Genomic DNA, 18377 nt, shown 5'->3' on the forward strand with positions numbered 1-18377 from the left:
ACTTCAGAAAGAAGTATGAAGACTTCTGTGTAGAAGTTCATGGGGGGGCATAGACTGTGTTTTGCCCCCCCAACAGAAATCATGGGGAGCAACTGCCCCTGGTTCCTACACCTGTGTGTGTGTGTGTGTGTGTGTGTGTGTGTGTGTGTATGTGTGTGTATATATCTAATATATAAAAGCCTAGTGGCGTGTGTTAGTCTGTGTGTGAAAAAAAACAAAACAAGCTGCAGCGCCACCTGCTGGGCGGAGTTATACACTGACCTACTAAATTCTTAGCATTATCTAATATTATAAAAGTAAAAGCCTAGCGGCGTGTGTTAGTGTGTGTGTGTGTGGAAAAAACTATTTTCTCAGAAAGGGCTCATCCAATTGACCTGAAATTTGGTATACTGACATTATTTGACCAAAAAATTAGAATAGTGAAGTCAGTTAACTTCCATCATCCCTCCTTCCCCCCGTGGGAGGGGTAGCAAAGGCAAAATTTACGAGTTGAGGGGTCAAACTCATTTTCGTGAGGTAATTTTACCTCATGAACACACATTAAAAAGGGCGCTTGCGTCGGGAAGTAACGCTCTTCCCCTGAGGAGGCCTGGGCTAGGCCCAAATGCATGACAAGAACCTTTTTAAGACCTTAAGTAGCTTGATTTGACTAGAATGCATGAGTATCATGCATGGGTTAACTTGTATATATACAGTGGCGCACGCAGGGGGGGTTTCTGAGTCTCTAGAAACCCCCCCTGCGCTAACTAAGTGGCCACTGTCCTATACAGCAGCCGCGGCGCTGTAAAAGAAGCGTCCGCAGACCGCCGCGGATGCTTCTTAGACAGCGCCGCGGCTGCTGTATAGGACAGCGCTGGCGAAACGGAGCATGCGCGGGTGCATGCACAGCAGCTCTCGTTTTTTTGGAGGTCGGCGGGGGGAAAACCCCCCCCCGACAATTCTCCGTGCGCCCCTGATGTATATATGTAGTCATTAACAAAGCCACTTAGTAAAGCCGCTGAACAAGGCTCCACCAATAAGCCATGGTAGTTACAGGGGACTGATCATCTCCAGCTATGTAATTATCCTTTGTACTAAGAATGATGACTATATTTATGCAAGTTTTTGTATGTTAAAGTTATCTTAAAGTTATTTTTACAGAATTTTCCATGTCAAAGATTTTCTTTAATTAATTTCAGACAACACAATTTACCAAACAAGTAACGTCACTACTTAGGTATTTCTGAATACAACCCATGGCAGAAAATGGCAAACTGGGCCACAGCATGGCAGACTGAATGTAGATAATGTAGGGTTATGCACCTAGGCCGTAATAATAACTATGTTACACATTAAATGGATTACACACACCGGGGGAAACTGATACGGACAATAACTTAGGAATAGTAGCTGACAGGGAGCTGAGTACGGCACACTACAAAGCCAAATTAAATCCTAGGATGGATGAAAGGGGACTGAATGCACATAATGCAACCATAGTATCACCATTGTAGGAGTCACGAGTAAGACCATATATTTAGTATGGGAGAACTCAGGAGGGTTCAGAGGTGGGCAACCTCATTAATTAAGGGAATGATGGGTTACATTATAAAGAGATCTTATACAAACTGGGTTTAGTTTGGAAAAATGCACCTTAGATGTGACCTAATTAATATGTATTAATATAATCAGGTTTAATACAAAGATTTGCCTAAAGAACGTTTGGATACCAAGGACCCTACAGAGGACAAAGGTGTCATCAGCTGTGAATGGAAGTAGATGGTTTTGTTATGAAAATAGGAAGGATTCTTTACTGTAAGGGCAGACAAGCTGTGAAATCCTCACTACATGAGACTGTGGTGCAAATTTCACTATCAGAATGTAAAAAATTGATAGGATCCCTTTCTTACAAGAAATGGTTCAATGGACCCCTGGGTCAATCTGGGAAGAATTCGTGTCCCCTTTTATAATGTTATAAACACCTGACACCTGTCCAGCCTTGCTGATTGGATGCTTTACGTTCCATGCACTTTGATTGGCCTGATTCCTGGGGTGTAAACTATTTGGTGAATATGTACTTATGTTTTTTCAAAGTAAACAAATCTAGTTTTTCTAACCTCTCTTTATAATTTAAGGCTTCCAGCCCTTTAATAATGATGGTGCTCACCTCTCAGCCTTATAAAGTTGGTTTAGGATTGTGTTGTGATGTACATTATATGATATATTACATGACATTATATAATAACATCATATTATAATGTTGTGCTGGACGTTACACATTCACTTACTTTCTTTAAATGTTTCTATGACATTTCCCTCATTGTGGTGACTTCTGTCACTTTCCCAATATAACCTTTTCTCCTAACGAGTTCTAGCATCCGGCCTCCGCTGTGTCTCCTCCCTCCGGCCTCAGTTATGTCACCTGTCATGTCCTTTGTCAACCTACTAATTTGTCAATTGTCATCTTCTGATCATTTTTACATTTTTGTGTTTATGTGCATTATAGACAGATGCTGCAGTAGATGTCTGATCATATTAATTGGACCCTCCAAATGGTCACCTCTAGGAATACGAAAGATTAGACTAATTTACGTTGACAAGTGGGTCCTCTCCTGCAGTGTAAGTAGCAGGTTCTGGCCGGGCTTTGTATGATTGGTTAAAGTGCAGCATTAAACTAATCCTGGGGGAGCTGGGAGGACGTCTGCCAGTCTTAGGACAATGGATAGGTGATTCTCCTTCTGCTATCACCGGTAAAATCAGTGACAGTGATAACTGGAGTCTGATTGGTGGATATGGGCATAACCTCCACTTTTCCATTTTAGACGTTTTAATAAATCTGCCCCACGGTGTGAGAATGAGACGCGCTGAGTTACAGTCTGATCACCGGTGACATTTGCCACAGAAACCCTTTTGTACATTTTTGAAAGAGAACAATGTAATCCAACTGGGCAGCAGTGTTTATAATAAGCAAATAATACGCTGACAACATTTTTAAAAGTAAACTGTAAATAAAAGACTCCCCGAATCCCTCTTTTACAAAATAAAATTGTCTTTCTCAATGGGAATTGTTCTTTCTTCATTATCCAGCAGTAAAATAAAAACCTTTTGCTCAAGACGCAGTCACCAGTTCAAACAAATCAACACGTCTCAGGCACTGATAATGCAGCCAATCACATCGCTAGGAACCAGTGACATCACTGAGGTGCTGATAATGCAGCCAATCCAATCGCTAGGAACCAGTGACATCACTGAGGTACTGAGAATGCAGCCAATCAAATCACTAGGAACCAGTGACATCAGTGAGGTACTGAGAATGCAGCCAATCAAATCACTAGGAACCAGTGACATCACTGAGGTACTGAGAATACAGCCAATCAAATCATTAGGAACCAGTGACATCACTGAGGTACTGAGAATCCAGTATTTGCTGCAACACAACATTTTTAGTGAATTGACAAGTTCAATTTATGTCAGATGACGACTGTTTGCCACACAAAGGAATCTGATATCTGGAGACGCTTTCCAGACAGTGCCGACATTTCTTCTGGGATTTCAGAAATTTCAGGTTAATTAATAACAGATGTGCTCCAGGATTCCTGATGAACGAGGGAGGGGGTGAGATCTACAACATCCCCCCAGATCTGTCCTCTCTGAGCTCTGGTATTATTACATACACTGGGGGATCTGGCCCACCCTGAGCTATCTCTATCTGTCACCATAAACAGACAGAGGGAATATCTCACAGTCACCCGTGGGACGGTATTGGGGGATAGACCTGAAAGCTGCACAGTTTATGTTCTTCCGCTCACATTTATACAATGAGACCTTCTGTTTGTGGGTCCTCCACCTTCAGATGACTTCAGTTTATTGGCTTGTGCATGCCCTCCTGTAACGAGCACTAAATACATAGCATTCGGGCTGCTCTCTGTGCTTTTCAGCATTGTATGTATATCACCAAGCTGCTCTGTTAGTATTAGTCACGCTGTGCTCTCTGCATCGGGGTACAACAGTCATCATATCCCAGGACAAAGGAAATAGTCTCTTTCTGGTGATGCAAACACTGGAAAAGACAGACGGAAGCCAGAAAGATGAAATAATGTAGTAAGCGATGCCAGAGGGCACAGAAATGGCAATAAGTCATATTTACATCAGATGAGTTTATGGGCAGTTCTGTCAGATATTTTCCTGCCCCCCCCCCCTGATCTTGGATGTGTACAGTCTTTCTATAGCCTCCCACTACCTTGTTACAGTCACTTATCTTTATTACCAAGTCCTCCATCAGCTGCTTAGACTTGTACGTAGTTGTGTAATGTATCTGAAAGGGTCAGAGTATATATTCATCAATGGAATTATCGGGTTTGTGGCCTAATGAGTCAATAAAGCTTCAAAGTCATAAAAAAGTATCAATGAATCAGATGGGTGGGTGCCCAGACCTCTACACAAACCACATTCATAGATTTGTTTATAGTCAATCTGCAGAAATCAGCAAATTAATAGTAAATGTGCAATAAATTGAGCAGAACTCTGTCACGTATAGATCTGTACCATGCAGAGTCCGAGTCACTTAGAGATTCAGTGAATCGTATAATTTGGCCATAAACATTAACTTACAGCTGTGTCCTTTGCTCCTTACCATGGATGCATAAAAGGCTGTGACTCTTTATAGATACCTGTCCTGGGCTTTTTATAGTGTCAGTCACGATGCTCATAGATCACTGCTGAGTCATGTAGTTCCTCCAACAGCTGGAAGGGTACATTACCAAGCGTTGTACGTTGTCCATGGACGCATACTTACATTACCCCCTTAGCAGCACCGTTAACAGCGTTGCGGATGCCAGTGATGTCATCAAGTCGCGGCGGCTTCTTCATTCATCGCGATTGCTTCCAGTCGGTCGTCCTGGAGCCTCGGCGGGAAGGGGCCCTTCGGTGTGAAGACGTCGGGGTAAGTGTTGTCGGGGTAGTCGGCATCGATATACTGACTACCACCGAACAGGTCGCCTACTTCTGCTCTAATGGGTTTAATCTGCTATTTTATAGACAGCCGTAGTAAGTTTCATAGTCTATCTGTATACTGTACACTATTATGCTATATATACTGTATATCGGAACAAAGTTATACAATAATTTGTATTCTTGGTGCTGTGGTTGAACTTGGAGGGGCCTCAGAAAGGTTTATACTGAGCCCCCTCCCCCCGGTGAGGTCAGTTTCACAGATAAATGATACATTGCTCTAGTACACTGTGACAAATGGGATTTTTTATAGGGATTTGTGTAAAGTTGTCAGGTCTGACCACTAATGAGTTCCTTCTGCTGGGGACGCAGTCAGCAGTTCAAACAACGCTGCAGATGATGAAAGTAATCAACATGTCTGTAAAATTAAAGCCTGAGACTGGGATCCCTTCACCGCGGACTGAGGGGGCAGAAAGAGGTAAACTGGAACATGAAATCTGGGTTCCCCTGTGCCCCACTCCTGGGCGATGTACCTCTCTCGTCTGCTGCTCTTAAAGAGGCAGTCGGTGCCCCCCAGTTGTATTTCAGCTCTCTGTGGGTGCTGGGTTCAAGCTGTTAAATAAAATGTTGTATTTAAATTTGGGACAGGTTTTCACCTAGCGATGGGGAATCTTCATCCGGCTTTGGGTACTGATCACACGGGGAGTTTTGATTGGGTTGGATGGATAGAATCAGGGTAGGATTGAGTCTAGCCAGACGCTGACCTTTGGAGACCGGGAATACAGCCGGACATCGATTTCCTCAGATGTTGCCTCTTTCAGAGCCCAACGGAGATGGGAATGATGGAACCAGGTGAAGATGAACCAGTTTTATCATAGACTCTCATCTAGTACTCGGGAGCCATCACCATCGCTGTCAGCCTGTCTCTCGGGTACAGCTCGCTGTCCCTGCAGTCACGGTGTAGATCAGTACTCTCTCATGTATTACTCTCCAATTCTATTAGCAATTGTTAGAGCAGAAAGAGAGGAGGATAGAGGAGTCTTTTTTTTCAATTTTTTGCACTACAAGTGATTTGGGGTGTCCCATATTCCCCAGTGTGAAACAATAATTTTTCTGGCTGTCAAAAGTCATATTTAGCAGCAGTATTTATCCAATTTTTTACACTACAATTGCTTTGGGCTCATTAAAATTGATTCAAAGCAGTCCACATATGAGCAGAATCTGCAAGCAGGTGCTGGCACCAGTCCTGATGGTAGTGTTCCCAGTACGTCATCTGGTAAAGCCTATGTAAAAGTACATAGTCTTTTTAAATCAGGGGAAAAAAACACACACCAAAATTTTTTTACCATGTTGAAGCGAAAAAGAAGTGTAACTGAGGAAAAGCTAACTGCCGGTAATTTTTTTGGGCCAACATGCCATTCTACACACGCAGTGGCAAAGAAAGAATGAGGACTTCGCCTTTCTCTATTAGTGGCAGATCAAAAAATGTTACTGAGCCTTCTTCTTGTACGGTCACTCGTGACCAAGCAAGACCAAATAATTTGCAGTCCAAAAGTGGTGCACAACTACTGTTACGCGTGAAAGCCGAGGTGCAAGAAAACAGTAAGCCATTAGAGGATAATGTTTGCTCTGAATCAGAAATGACACCAATCCCTGTGGAGAGTCCATTCACCAGTAGTATGTGTAATCGTGAGCATTCTGTTAGTGTACCCATAAAGAAGGGCCCTTTCAGTAGTTCTGCTGATGTGTACCTGAACAGCCCGAGTGTAGCCGGTGATACACCAAGTGAGGATGACACTTTGGAATTAGAAGAGGATTAAGGGGGAGATTTGTGTAGGCGACGAGGGCGCTAATGAGGATGTTGATGAGGATGATGCAGACAGATACCAAATTGCCTTTCTCAATTTCTATTTATATTCTACAGTCTATAACGGCTGAATAGTTTTCTATTTTACTCCTAGTGGAGAGGGGGTCTGATGCAGACAGATACCAAACTGCCTTTGTCCATTTATTTTAATATTCCAATTCTACAGTCTATGCAGGCTGCTTTTTTTCTATTTAACTACAAGTGGAGAGGAGGGGGGTCATAGACAGCCACCAAACTACCTTGGTCCATTTATTTTTTATATTGTTCAGTCTATGCAGGCTGCTTTTTTTCTATTTAACTACAAGTGAAGGGGAGAAAGGGGGTCATAGACAGCCACCAAACTACCTTGGTCCGTTTATTTTTTATATTGTTCAGTCTATGTGGGCTGCTTTTTTTCTATTTAACTACAAGTGGAGGGGGGGCCTATAGAGACTGACATCAAGCTGACCTTTGGCCATTTCTATTTAATGTACAGTCAATGCAGGCTGATTTTTTCCTATTTAACTATAAGTGGAGGGTGTATTATACACCCAAAGACGATGGCTACATTGCCAATAGTCAAAGATGGAGGAAGAAGACAACCAGGTTTCTCTGTATAATTTGCGGGCAAGTGTTAGAATTAAGGACGGCCTACCAGGGATTAAACTGTTTTTTCATAATTTATTAGCTTTAGAATTACCTCACTTATCTAAGAAACTGGTGGAGCACTAAATTAGGTTATTTTAGACCAAAAATATCAAAACAAAACCAAACCCAAAACCAAAACACGCAAGGGCGGTTTGGCAAAACCAAAATCAAAACACGACGGTAATCCAGATCCAGAACCAAAACCAAAACACGGGGGTCAGTGAGCATCTCTAGTCAGTACTCTCTCATGTAGTACTCTCGGGAGTAAACCCATCACACACACACACACACACACACACACACACACACACACACACACACACACACACACACACACACACACACACATATACACACATGCACAGACACAAACGCACACAAGTGAATTTAATAGCAGCCCATTAAGCCACAGGTATATTTTTGGAGTGTGGAAGGAACCTACATATTGCTGTAACTAAGGATAAGAGGTGACAGTGACCAATATACCAGCTGACGGCAGTTTTTGTACCTGATCGTTTTTCTGATATTTCATAATGTGTATTATTCAGATATATTGTTTTTATTTTTTATCTATATTAAATCTTGTTATACATATTATATATAAGTGACCTGTCCTGGTTTTCAGTTCTGTAGCTTTGATTGTGGTTGGAGTAGCGCTGCAATTCCTTTCTTATTATCAGTAGTTGAAAGGCTGGGTGTCAGTAAATGGATGGCAGGTGTCAGTAAACGGAAGTCTGGGTGTCAATAAGTGGAGGGCTGAGTGTTAGTAAGTCGAAGGCTGGGTGTGTAAGTGGAACACTGAGAGTTAGTAAGTGGAAAGAAAAATGTTAGTAAGTGGAAAACTGGGTGTCAGTAAATAGAATCCTAGTTGTCAATAAATGAAAGACTGGGTGTCAGTAAATACAATCCTAGTTGTCAGTAAATGAAGGCTGGGTGTCTGTAATCGGAAGGGTAGGTGTTAGTAAGTGTCAGTAAACAAAATGGTACAGTTTCCTCTCTGGACAGCTGCTCTCTGAGCTCTCGGTGCCCCATATCAGTGCCCCCCATCGGTGCCCCCCATCAGTGCCCACCATCGGTGCCCCCATATTTGTATTTATCCTCCAGAATAAACATCCCCGTCCGCCCGTCTGGGGACTGACAGCTCGGTGGGTACGAGGTGCAGGGTGAGATCTCCCAACTGCTCCCATACACATAATAGGATCTCTCTGTTTACCAGACACTGTACAGATTAGAGGCTGTGACAGCAACACAGGAAGCCCACACCCAACTCTTCCCTCTCTATAATGGTGCAGTATTATATTATTATTATATAGCTGTCACCTGTACCAAGATCCTCCCCAGGCAGCTCTCTCAGGTGGCAGCTCTCTCAGGGGGCAGCACTCTCAGGGGGCAGCACCGTCAGGGGAAGCACTCTCGGGGTAGCTCTCTCAGGGGGCAGCTCTTTCAGGGGGCAGCTCTCTCAGATGGTAGCTTTCTCAGGGGGCAGTAATCTCAGGGGGCAGTAATCTCAGGGGCTGCTCTCTCAGGGGGCCGGTCTCTCAGGGGGCCGGTCTCTCAGGGGGCCGGTCTCTCAGGGGGCAGCACTCTCAGGTGGTAGCTTTCTCAGGGGGCAGTAATCTCAGGGGGCAGTAATCTCAGGGGCAGCACTCTCAGGGGCCGGTCTCTCAGGGGGCCGGTCTCTCAGGGGGCCGGTCTCTCAGGGGGCAGCTCTCTCAGGTGGTAGCTTTCTCAGGGGGCAGTAATCTCAGGGGGCAGTAATCTCAGGGGCTGCTCTCTCAGGGGGCAGCACTCTCAGGGGGCCGGTCTCTCAGGGGCAGCACTCTCAGGGGCAGCTCTCTCAGGGTCATCACTCTCAGTGGACCGCACTCTCAGTGGACTGTACTCTCAGGGGGCAGCACTCTCAGGGGACAGCACTCTCAGGGGACAGCACTCTCAGGGGCAGCTCTCTCAGGGTCATCACTCTCAGGGGACAGCTCTCTCAGGAGGCAGCAGCGTCAGGGGGCAGCTGTCTCAGGGGGCAGCTCTCTCAAGGGGCAGCTCTCTCAAGGGGCAGCTCTCTCAGGGTCATCACTCTCAGGGGCAGCTCTCTCAGGGTCATCACTCTCAGGGGGCAGCTGTCTCAGGGGGCAGCTCTCTCAGGGGGCAGCACTCTCAGGGGGCCGGTCTCTCAGTGGACCGCACTCTCAGGGGGCAGCTCTCTCAGGGTCATCACTCTCAGGGTCAGCTCTCTCAGGGTTATCACTCTCAGGGGACAGCTCTCTCAGGGGACAGCTCTCTCAGGGGACAGCTCTCTCAAGGGGCAGCTTTCTCAGGGGGCAGCTCTCTCAGTGGTCCGCACTCTCAGTGGACCGCACTCTCAGGGGGCAGCAATCTCAGGGGGCAGCACTCTCAGGATCATCACTCTCAGGGTCATCACTCTCAGGGGCAGCTCTCAGGGTCATCACTTTCAGGGGGCAGCACTCTCAGGGGGCAGCTCTCTCAGTGGTCCGCACTCTCAGGGGGCAGCACTCTCAGGGGGCAGCACTCTCAGGGTCATCACTCTCAGGGGCAGCTCTCTCAGGGTCATCACTCTCATGGGCAGTTCTCAGGGTCATCACTCTCAGGGGGCAGCACTCTCAGGGGGCAGCAGGGGTTCACTTTAAGCTCCTCTTCTTGACTAATAACAAAACAAGATGATAAATCCTCAGGGGCAGCTCTCTCAGGGTCATCACTCTCAGTGGACCGCACTCTCAGTGGACTGTACTCTCAGGGGGCAGCACTCTCAGAGGACAGCACTCTCAGGGGACAGCACTCTCAGGGGCAGCTCTCTCAGGGTCATCACTCTCAGTGGCAGCTCTCTCAGGGGACAGCTCTCTCAAGGGGAAGCTCTCTCAGGGGTCCGCACTCAGTGGACCGCACTCTCAGGGGGCAGCACTCTCAGGGGCAGCTCTCTCAGGGGACAGCTCTCAAGGGGAAGCTCTCTCAGGGGTCAGCACTCTCAGGGGGCAGCTCTCTCAGTGGTCCGCACTCAGTGGACCGCACTCTCAGGGGGCAGCACTCTCAGGGGCAGCTCTCTCAGGGGCAGCTCTCTCAGGGTCATCACTCTCAGGGGCAGCTCTCTCAGGGTCAACACTCTCAGGGGACAGCACTCTCAGGGGCAGCTCTCTCAGGGTCATCACTCTCAGGGGCAGCTCTTTCAGGGGACAGCTCTCTCAAGGGGAAGCTCTCTCAGGGGTCAGCACTCTCAGGGGGCAGCTCTCTCAGTGGTCCGCACTCAGTGGACCGCACTCTCAGGGGGCAGCACTCTCAGGGGCAGCTCTCTCAGGGTCATCACTCTCAGGGGCAGCTCTCTCAGGGTCATCACTCTCAGGGGACAGCTCTCTCAGGGGGCAGCACCGTCAGGGGGCAGCTCTCAGGGTCATCACTCTCAGGGGGCAGCACTCTCAGGGGGCAGCACTCTCAGTGGGCAGCTCTCTCAGTGGCACCTCTCTCAGGGTCATCACTCTCAGGGGCAGCTCTCTCAGGGTCATCACTCTCAGGGGACAGCTCTCTCAGGGGGCAGCACCGTCAGGGGGCAGCACTCTCAGGGGGCAGCAGGGGACCGCACTCTCAGGGGGCAGCACTCTCAGGGGCAGCTCTCTCAGGGGACAGCTCTCAAGGGGAAGCTCTCTCAGGGGTCAGCACTCTCAGGGGGCAGCTCTCTCAGTGGTCCGCACTCAGTGGACCGCACTCTCAGGGGGCAGCACTCTCAGGGGCAGCTCTCTCAGGGGCAGCTCTCTCAGGGTCATCACTCTCAGGGGCAGCTCTCTCAGTGTCATCACTGTCAGGGGACAGCACTCTCAGGGGCAGCTCTCTCAGGGTCATCACTCTCAGGGGCAGCTCTTTCAGGGGACAGCTCTCTCAAGGGGAAGCTCTCTCAGGGGTCAGCACTCTCAGGGGGCAGCTCTCTCAGTGGTCCGCACTCAGTGGACCGCACTCTCAGGGGGCAGCACTCTCAGGGGCAGCTCTCTCAGGGGCAGCTCTCTCAGGGTCATCACTCTCAGGGGGCAGCACTCTCAGGGGGCAGCACTCTCAGGGGGCAGCACTCTCAGGGGCAGCTCTCTCAGGGGCAGCTCTCTCAGGGTCATCACTCTCAGGGGCAGCTCTCTCAGGGGACAGCTCTCTCAAGGGGAAGCTCTCTCAGGGGCCCGCACTCAGTGGACCACACTCTCAGGGGGCAGCACTCTCAGGGGCACCTCTCTCAGGGTCATCACTCTCAGGGGCAGCTTTCTCAGGGTCATCACTCTCAGGGGACAGCTCTCTCAGGGGGCAGCACCGTCAGGGGGCAGCTGTCTCAGGGGGCAGCTCTCTCAAGGGGCAGCTCTCTCAAGGGGCAGCTCTCTCAGGGTCATCACTCTCAGGGGGCAGCACCGTCAGGGGGCAGCTGTCTCAGGGGGCAGCTGTCTCAGGGGGCAGCTCTCTCAGGGAGCAGCACTCTCAGGGGGCCGGTCTCTCAGAGGGCAGCACTCTCTCAGTGGACCGCACTCTCAGGGGGCAGCTCTCTCAGGGTCATCACTCTCAGGGTCAGCTCTCTCAGGGTCATCACTCTCAGGGGACAGCTCTCTCAGGGGACAGCTCTCTCAAGGGGCAGCTCTCTCAGGGGGCAGCACTCTCAGGGTGCAGCTCTCTCAGTGGTCCGCACTCTCAGTGGACTGCACTCTCAGGGGGCAGCACTATCAGGGGGCAGCACTCTCAGGGTCATCACTCTCAGGGTCAGCTCTCTCAGGGTCATCACTCTCAGGGGCAGCTCTCAGGGTCATCACTCTCAGGGGGCAGCACTCTTAGGGGGCCGGTCTCTCAGGGGGCAGCAGGGGTTCACTTTCAGCTCCTCTTCCTGACTAATAACAAAACAAGATGATAAATCCTCAGGGGCAGCTCTCTCAGGGTCATCACTCTCAGTGGACCGCACTCTCAGTGGACTGTACTCTCAGGGGGCAGCACTCTCAGGGGACAGCACTCTCAGGGGCAGCTCTCTCAGGGTCATCACTCTCAGGGGCAGCTCTCTCAGGGGACAGCTCTCTCAAGGGAAAGCTCTCTCAGGGGTCAGCACTCTCAGGGGGCAGCTCTCTCAGTGGTCCGCACTCAGTGGACCGCACTCTCAGGGGGCAGCACTCTCAGGGGCAGCTCTCTCAGGGTCATCACTCTCAGGGGACAGCTCTCTTAGGGGGCAGCACCGTCAGGAGGCAGCTGTCTCAGGGGGCAGCACTCTTAGGGGGCCGGTCTCTCAGGGGGCAGCAGGGGATCACTTTCAGCTCCTCTTCCTGACTAAATCCCCCGCCCCCCATGTATGGGGGGGTACAGTAGTATGACATCCTGGGCCGGGGGCTGATGTTCCCACCCCTTAGTATGGGGGGGTACAGTAGTATGACACCCTGGGCTGGGGGCTGATGTTCCCGCCCCTATGTATGGGGGGGGTACAGTAGTATGACACCCTGGGCTGGGGGCTGATGTTCCCACCCCTATGTATGGGGGGGTACAGTAGTATGACACCCTGGGCTGGGGGCTGATGTTCCCACCCCTATGTATGGGGGGGTACAGTAGTATGACATCCTGGGCCGGGGGCTGATGTTCCCACCCCTATGTATGGGGGGGTACAGTAGTATGACATCCTGGGCCAGGGGCTGATGTTCCCACCCCTATGTATGGGGGGGTACAGTAGTATGACCCCCTGGGCTGGGCTGATGTTCAGCATCTGACGCGTCGCCTTGTTCATCCATTGAGGTTATATTTCCTCCTCTGATCTCAGTAAACGTACATCATGGACAAGTTCCTGGCCGGGCTTTGAATCCATTTGGTCAGGTGAGGGCAACCAAAGGCCCGAGGCTAGTGCAGAGATACAAGTCTATTGGGACTTGTAGTTCCACGACTGCTGCAGGGTTACAGGCTGCCCATGACTGCATTAGATTCTCAGTCCCATGCCCCAGATGTAGGTGGCGCTATAACCTCAATGTGACGGACAAATACTATATATAGGGTAGGTCATTCTGGGAGAACTGGTTGTATAATGTAATAGGATCATTTTGGGACATGCCTGTTATCTGGTCATCTGCCAATGACACTAACAGGCATCTGTCACCGTGTGTGGTGAGATTATACCCAGATCCCAGCACTCTGGTCTCATTATATGTAAACTATGTCTTCTGAGTCATGATATTCATGATTGATTACTAATATCATTATTACAGAGTTATAATGACATCCTCTTACCGATCTGCAGGGTTCCCATTCTGCTGTCCAGCAATGTTGTCATGTCCTGTAAGCAGAGATATAAACATTACTTGGATACTAGCTATGTAATAATAATAATAATAATAATAATATAATAATTATCTCTGTGCCTAGCAGAGATATAAGTAATCCATGTGCCTCCTAGAGTGATAAGTAATCCTTGTGCCTCACAGAGTGATAAGTAATCCCTGTGCCTCACAGAGTGATAAGTAACCCCTGTGCCTCACAGAGTGATAAGTAATCCCTGTGTCTTGCAGAGTGATAAGTAATCCCTGTGCCTCGCAGAGTGATAAGTAATCCCTGTAGCTCGCAGACATATAAGTAATCCCTGTGCCTCGCAGAGTGATAAGTAATCTCTGTGCCTCGCAGAATGATAAGTAATCCTTGTGCCTCACAGAGTGATAAATAATCCCTGTGCCTCGCAGAGTGATAAGTAATCCCTGCGCCTCGCAGAGTGATAAGTAATCCCTGTGCCTCGCAGAGTGATAAGTAATCCCTGCGCCTCGCAGAGTGATAAGTAATCCCTGTAGCTCGCAGAGTGATAAGTAATCCCTGTGCCTCGCAGAGTGATAAGTAATCCCTGCGCCTCGCAGAGTGATAAGTAATCCCTGTAGCTCGCAGACATATAAATAATCCCTGTGCCTCGCAGAGTGATAAGTAATCTCTGTGCCTCGCAGAATGATAAGTAATCCTTGTGCCTCGCAGAGTGATAAGTAATCCCTGTGCCTCGCAGAGTGATAAGTAATCCCTGTAGCTCGCAGAGTGATAAGTAATCCCTGTGCCTCGCAGAGTGATAAGTAATCCCTGTAGCTCGCAGACATATAAGTAATCTCTGTGCCTCGCAGAATGATAAGTAATCCTTGTGCCTCGCAGAGTGATAAGTAATCCCTGTAGCTCGCAGAGAGATAAGTAATCCCTGTAGCTCGCAGAGAGATAAGTAATCCCTGTAGCTCGCAGACATATAAGTAATCCCTGTGCCTCGCAGAGAGATAAGTAATCCTTGTGCCTCGCAGAGTGATAAGTAATCCCTGTGCCTCGCAGAGTGATAAGTAATCCGTGCGCCTCGCAGAGTGATAAGTAATCCCTGCGCCTCGCAGAGTGATAAGTAATCCCTGTAGCTCGCAGAGTGATAAGTAATCCCTGTGCCTCGCAGAGTGATAAGTAATCCGTGCGCCTCGCAGAGTGATAAGTAATCCCTGCGCCTCGCAGAGTGATAAGTAATCCCTGTAGCTCGCAGAGTGATAAGTAATCCCTGTGCCTCGCAGAGTGATAAGTAATCCGTGCGCCTCGCAGAGTGATAAGTAATCCCTGCGCCTCGCAGAGTGATAAGTAATCCCTGTAGCTCGCAGAGTGATAAGTAATCCCTGTGCCTCGCAGAGTGATAAGTAATCCGTGCGCCTCGCAGAGTGATAAGTAATCCCTGCGCCTCGCAGAGTGATAAGTAATCCCTGTGCCTCGCAGAGTGATAAGTAATCCCTGTGCCTCGCAGAGTGATAAGTAATCCGTGCGCCTCGCAGAGTGATAAGTAATCCCTGTGCCTCGCAGAGTGATAAGTAATCGCTGTGCCTCGCAGAGTGATAAGTAATCCGTGCGCCTCGCAGAGTGATAAGTAATCCCTGTAGTTTAGAGAAGAGAATCATGTAACATAGGGGCACTCTATGATAATGGAGTATTTAAAACTTACATTTTATTAGTTTTATTAAAATAATAATGAGTCCCAGAATAGTGCCTGTGACACCAGTTGCGAAATAAAAAACAAAAAATGTGAAATAAACAAACATATAAATTTTAAAATGGCAGAGAACACCGCCAAGCCTCGCAGTGTAATGAGACAGCCAGAAAGTCTTCAATAAGATTTAATAATAAATGACAAAATATTATTGGTAGCTTTCTATAAATCCAAAAATATAGAGGACCATTTAAATTTTTTTTATTTTTTTTTAGCCTGACTAATGCTACATTAACAAATATAATGAAATATACAATCTTTGATGCTTGAAAACAACATCTTATAGTTTGGTAATTTGTGGCGTATACATATCATGTTACCAATAATTAAGAGAGAATATATCTACTCATACAGCACTTTTAAGTCTTATTTATAGTGATAAGACTGTCACTGCCAGATTTCATGTCCCACTAAACGGAGGTTACGTGATTATGGAATATTAAGGGTTTACCATTTTTGATATATATCCCTGGAATAACTACTCCACTATAATAAGGGAATAACTTTGTCTACACTACCATTACTCCGTTAATGATGTCTTATTATATATCTATGACATCTCCCGTTTAGGACCAAAAAAAATTTAAATGGTCCTCTATATTTTTGGATTTATAGACAGCTACCAATAATATTTTGTCATTTATTATTAAATCTTATTGAAGACTTTTTGGCTGTCTTATCTCACTGCGAGGCTTGGCGGTGTTCTCTGCCATTTTAAAATTTATATGTTTGTTTATTTCACATTTTTTGTTTTTATTTCGCAACTGGTGTCACAGGCACTATTCTGGGACTCATTATTATTTTAATAAAACTAATAAAATGTAAGTTTTAAATACTCCATTATCATAGAGTGCCCCTATGTTACATGATTCTCTTCTCTGCACTTGTTGATTTATGAACTAAAAATACATGTATAAGGTGCACCAACTCAGTCAAAAAATAATCATATTATATGAATGAAGATAGTCTGAGTGTTTGATTCCCTAGTGCGTTGGGAATTCAATTCTCTTGAATCCCTGTAGTTTGCAGAGTGATATGTAATCCCTGTGCCTCGCAGAGTGATAAATAATCCCTGTGCCTCACAGAGTGATAAATAATCCCTGTGTCTCGCAGGGAGATAAGAAATCCCTTTGCCTCACAGAGTCATAATTAATCCCTGTAGCTCGCAGACATATAAGTAATCCCTGTGCCTCGCAGTGAGATAAGTAATCCCTGTGCCTCGCAGAATGATAAGTAACAACTCCTGATATATACCTACCACACAATCCCCTCCTGACATATACTTATCCCACTATCCCCTCCTGATATATACCTACCACATGATCCCCTCCTGATACATATACCTACCACACGATCCCCTCTTGATATATATACCTATCACACGATCCCCTCGTGATATATATACCTACAACACGATCCCCTCCTGATATATATACCTACCACACGACCCCCTCCTGATATATATACCTACCACACGATCCCCTCCTGATATATATACCTATCACATGATCCCCTCCTGATATATATATACCTATCACACGATCCCCTCCTGATATATATACCTACCACACGATCCCCTCCTGATATATATATATACCTACCACACGATCCCCTCCTGATATATATACCTATCCCACTATTCCCTCCTGATATATACCTATCACACGATCCCCTCCTGATATATATACCTATCACACGATCCCCTACTGATATATATACCTATCACATGATCCCCTCCTGATATATATACCTACCACACGATCCCCTCCTGATATATACCTACCACACGATCCCCTCCTAATATATATACTTACCACACGATCCCCTCCTGATATATATACCTACCACACGATCCCCTCCTGATATATATACCTATCACACGATCCCCTCATGATATATATACCTACCACACGATCCCCTCCTGATATATATACCTATCACACGATCCCCTCCTGATATATATACCTATCACACGATCCCCTCCTGATATATATATACCTATCACACTATCCCCTCCTGATATATATACCTATCACACGATCCCCTCCTGATATATATACCTATCACACGATCCCCTCCTGATATATATACCTATCACACGATCCCCTCCTGATATATATACCTATCACACGATCCCCTCCTGATATATATACCTACCACACGATCCCCTCCTGATATATACCTATCACACGATCCCCTCCTGATATATACCTATCACACGATTCCCTCCTGATATATATACCTATCACACGATCCCCTCCTGATATATATACCTATCACACGATCCCCTCCTGATATATATACCTATCACACGATCCCCTCCTGATATATATACCTACCACACGATCCCCTCCTGATATATACCTATCACACGATCCCCTCCTGATATATATACCTATCACACGATCCCCTCCTGATATATATACCTACCACACGATCCCCTCCTGATATATATATACCTACCACATGATCCCCTCCTGATATATATACCTATCACACGATCCCCTCCTGATATATATACCTATCACACGATCCCCTCCTGATATATATACCTACCACACGATCCCCTCCTGATATATACCTACCACACTATCCCCTCCTGATATATATACCTATCACACGATCCCCTCCTGATATATATACCTATCACACGATCCCCTCCTGATATATATACCTACCACACGATCCCCTCCTGATATATATATACCTACCACATGATCCCCTCCTGATATATATACCTACCACACGATCCCCTCCTGATATATATATACCTACCACACGATCCCCTCCTGATATATATACCTATCACACGATCCCCTCCTGATATATATACCTATCACACGATCCCCTCCTGATATATATACCTACCACACGATCCCCTCCTGATATATATACCTACCACACGATCCCCTCCTGATATATATACCTACCACACGATCCCCTCCTGATATATATACCTATCACACGATCCCCTCCTGA

General features: G+C 47.0%; 1 protein-coding gene across 3 annotated transcripts in view; it reads right to left on the reverse strand.

Moving 5' to 3' along the window:
- HSPA12B (heat shock protein family A (Hsp70) member 12B) overlaps nt 1–18377 on the reverse strand; it is a 57839-nt gene that overhangs the window by 29027 nt on the left and 10435 nt on the right. For all 3 annotated transcript variants that reach the window (XM_075185842.1, XM_075185755.1, XM_075185671.1), the window contains one exon: nt 13649–13694. In XM_075185842.1, the coding sequence (XP_075041943.1) occupies nt 13649–13691 (43 nt within the window). In that variant the 5' untranslated portion in view covers nt 13692–13694. The remainder of the gene's footprint in view (nt 1–13648; nt 13695–18377) is intronic.

The sequence above is a fragment of the Mixophyes fleayi genome, chromosome 1, assembly GCF_038048845.1.
Source record: "Mixophyes fleayi isolate aMixFle1 chromosome 1, aMixFle1.hap1, whole genome shotgun sequence".
Lineage (NCBI taxonomy): Eukaryota > Metazoa > Chordata > Amphibia > Anura > Limnodynastidae > Mixophyes > Mixophyes fleayi.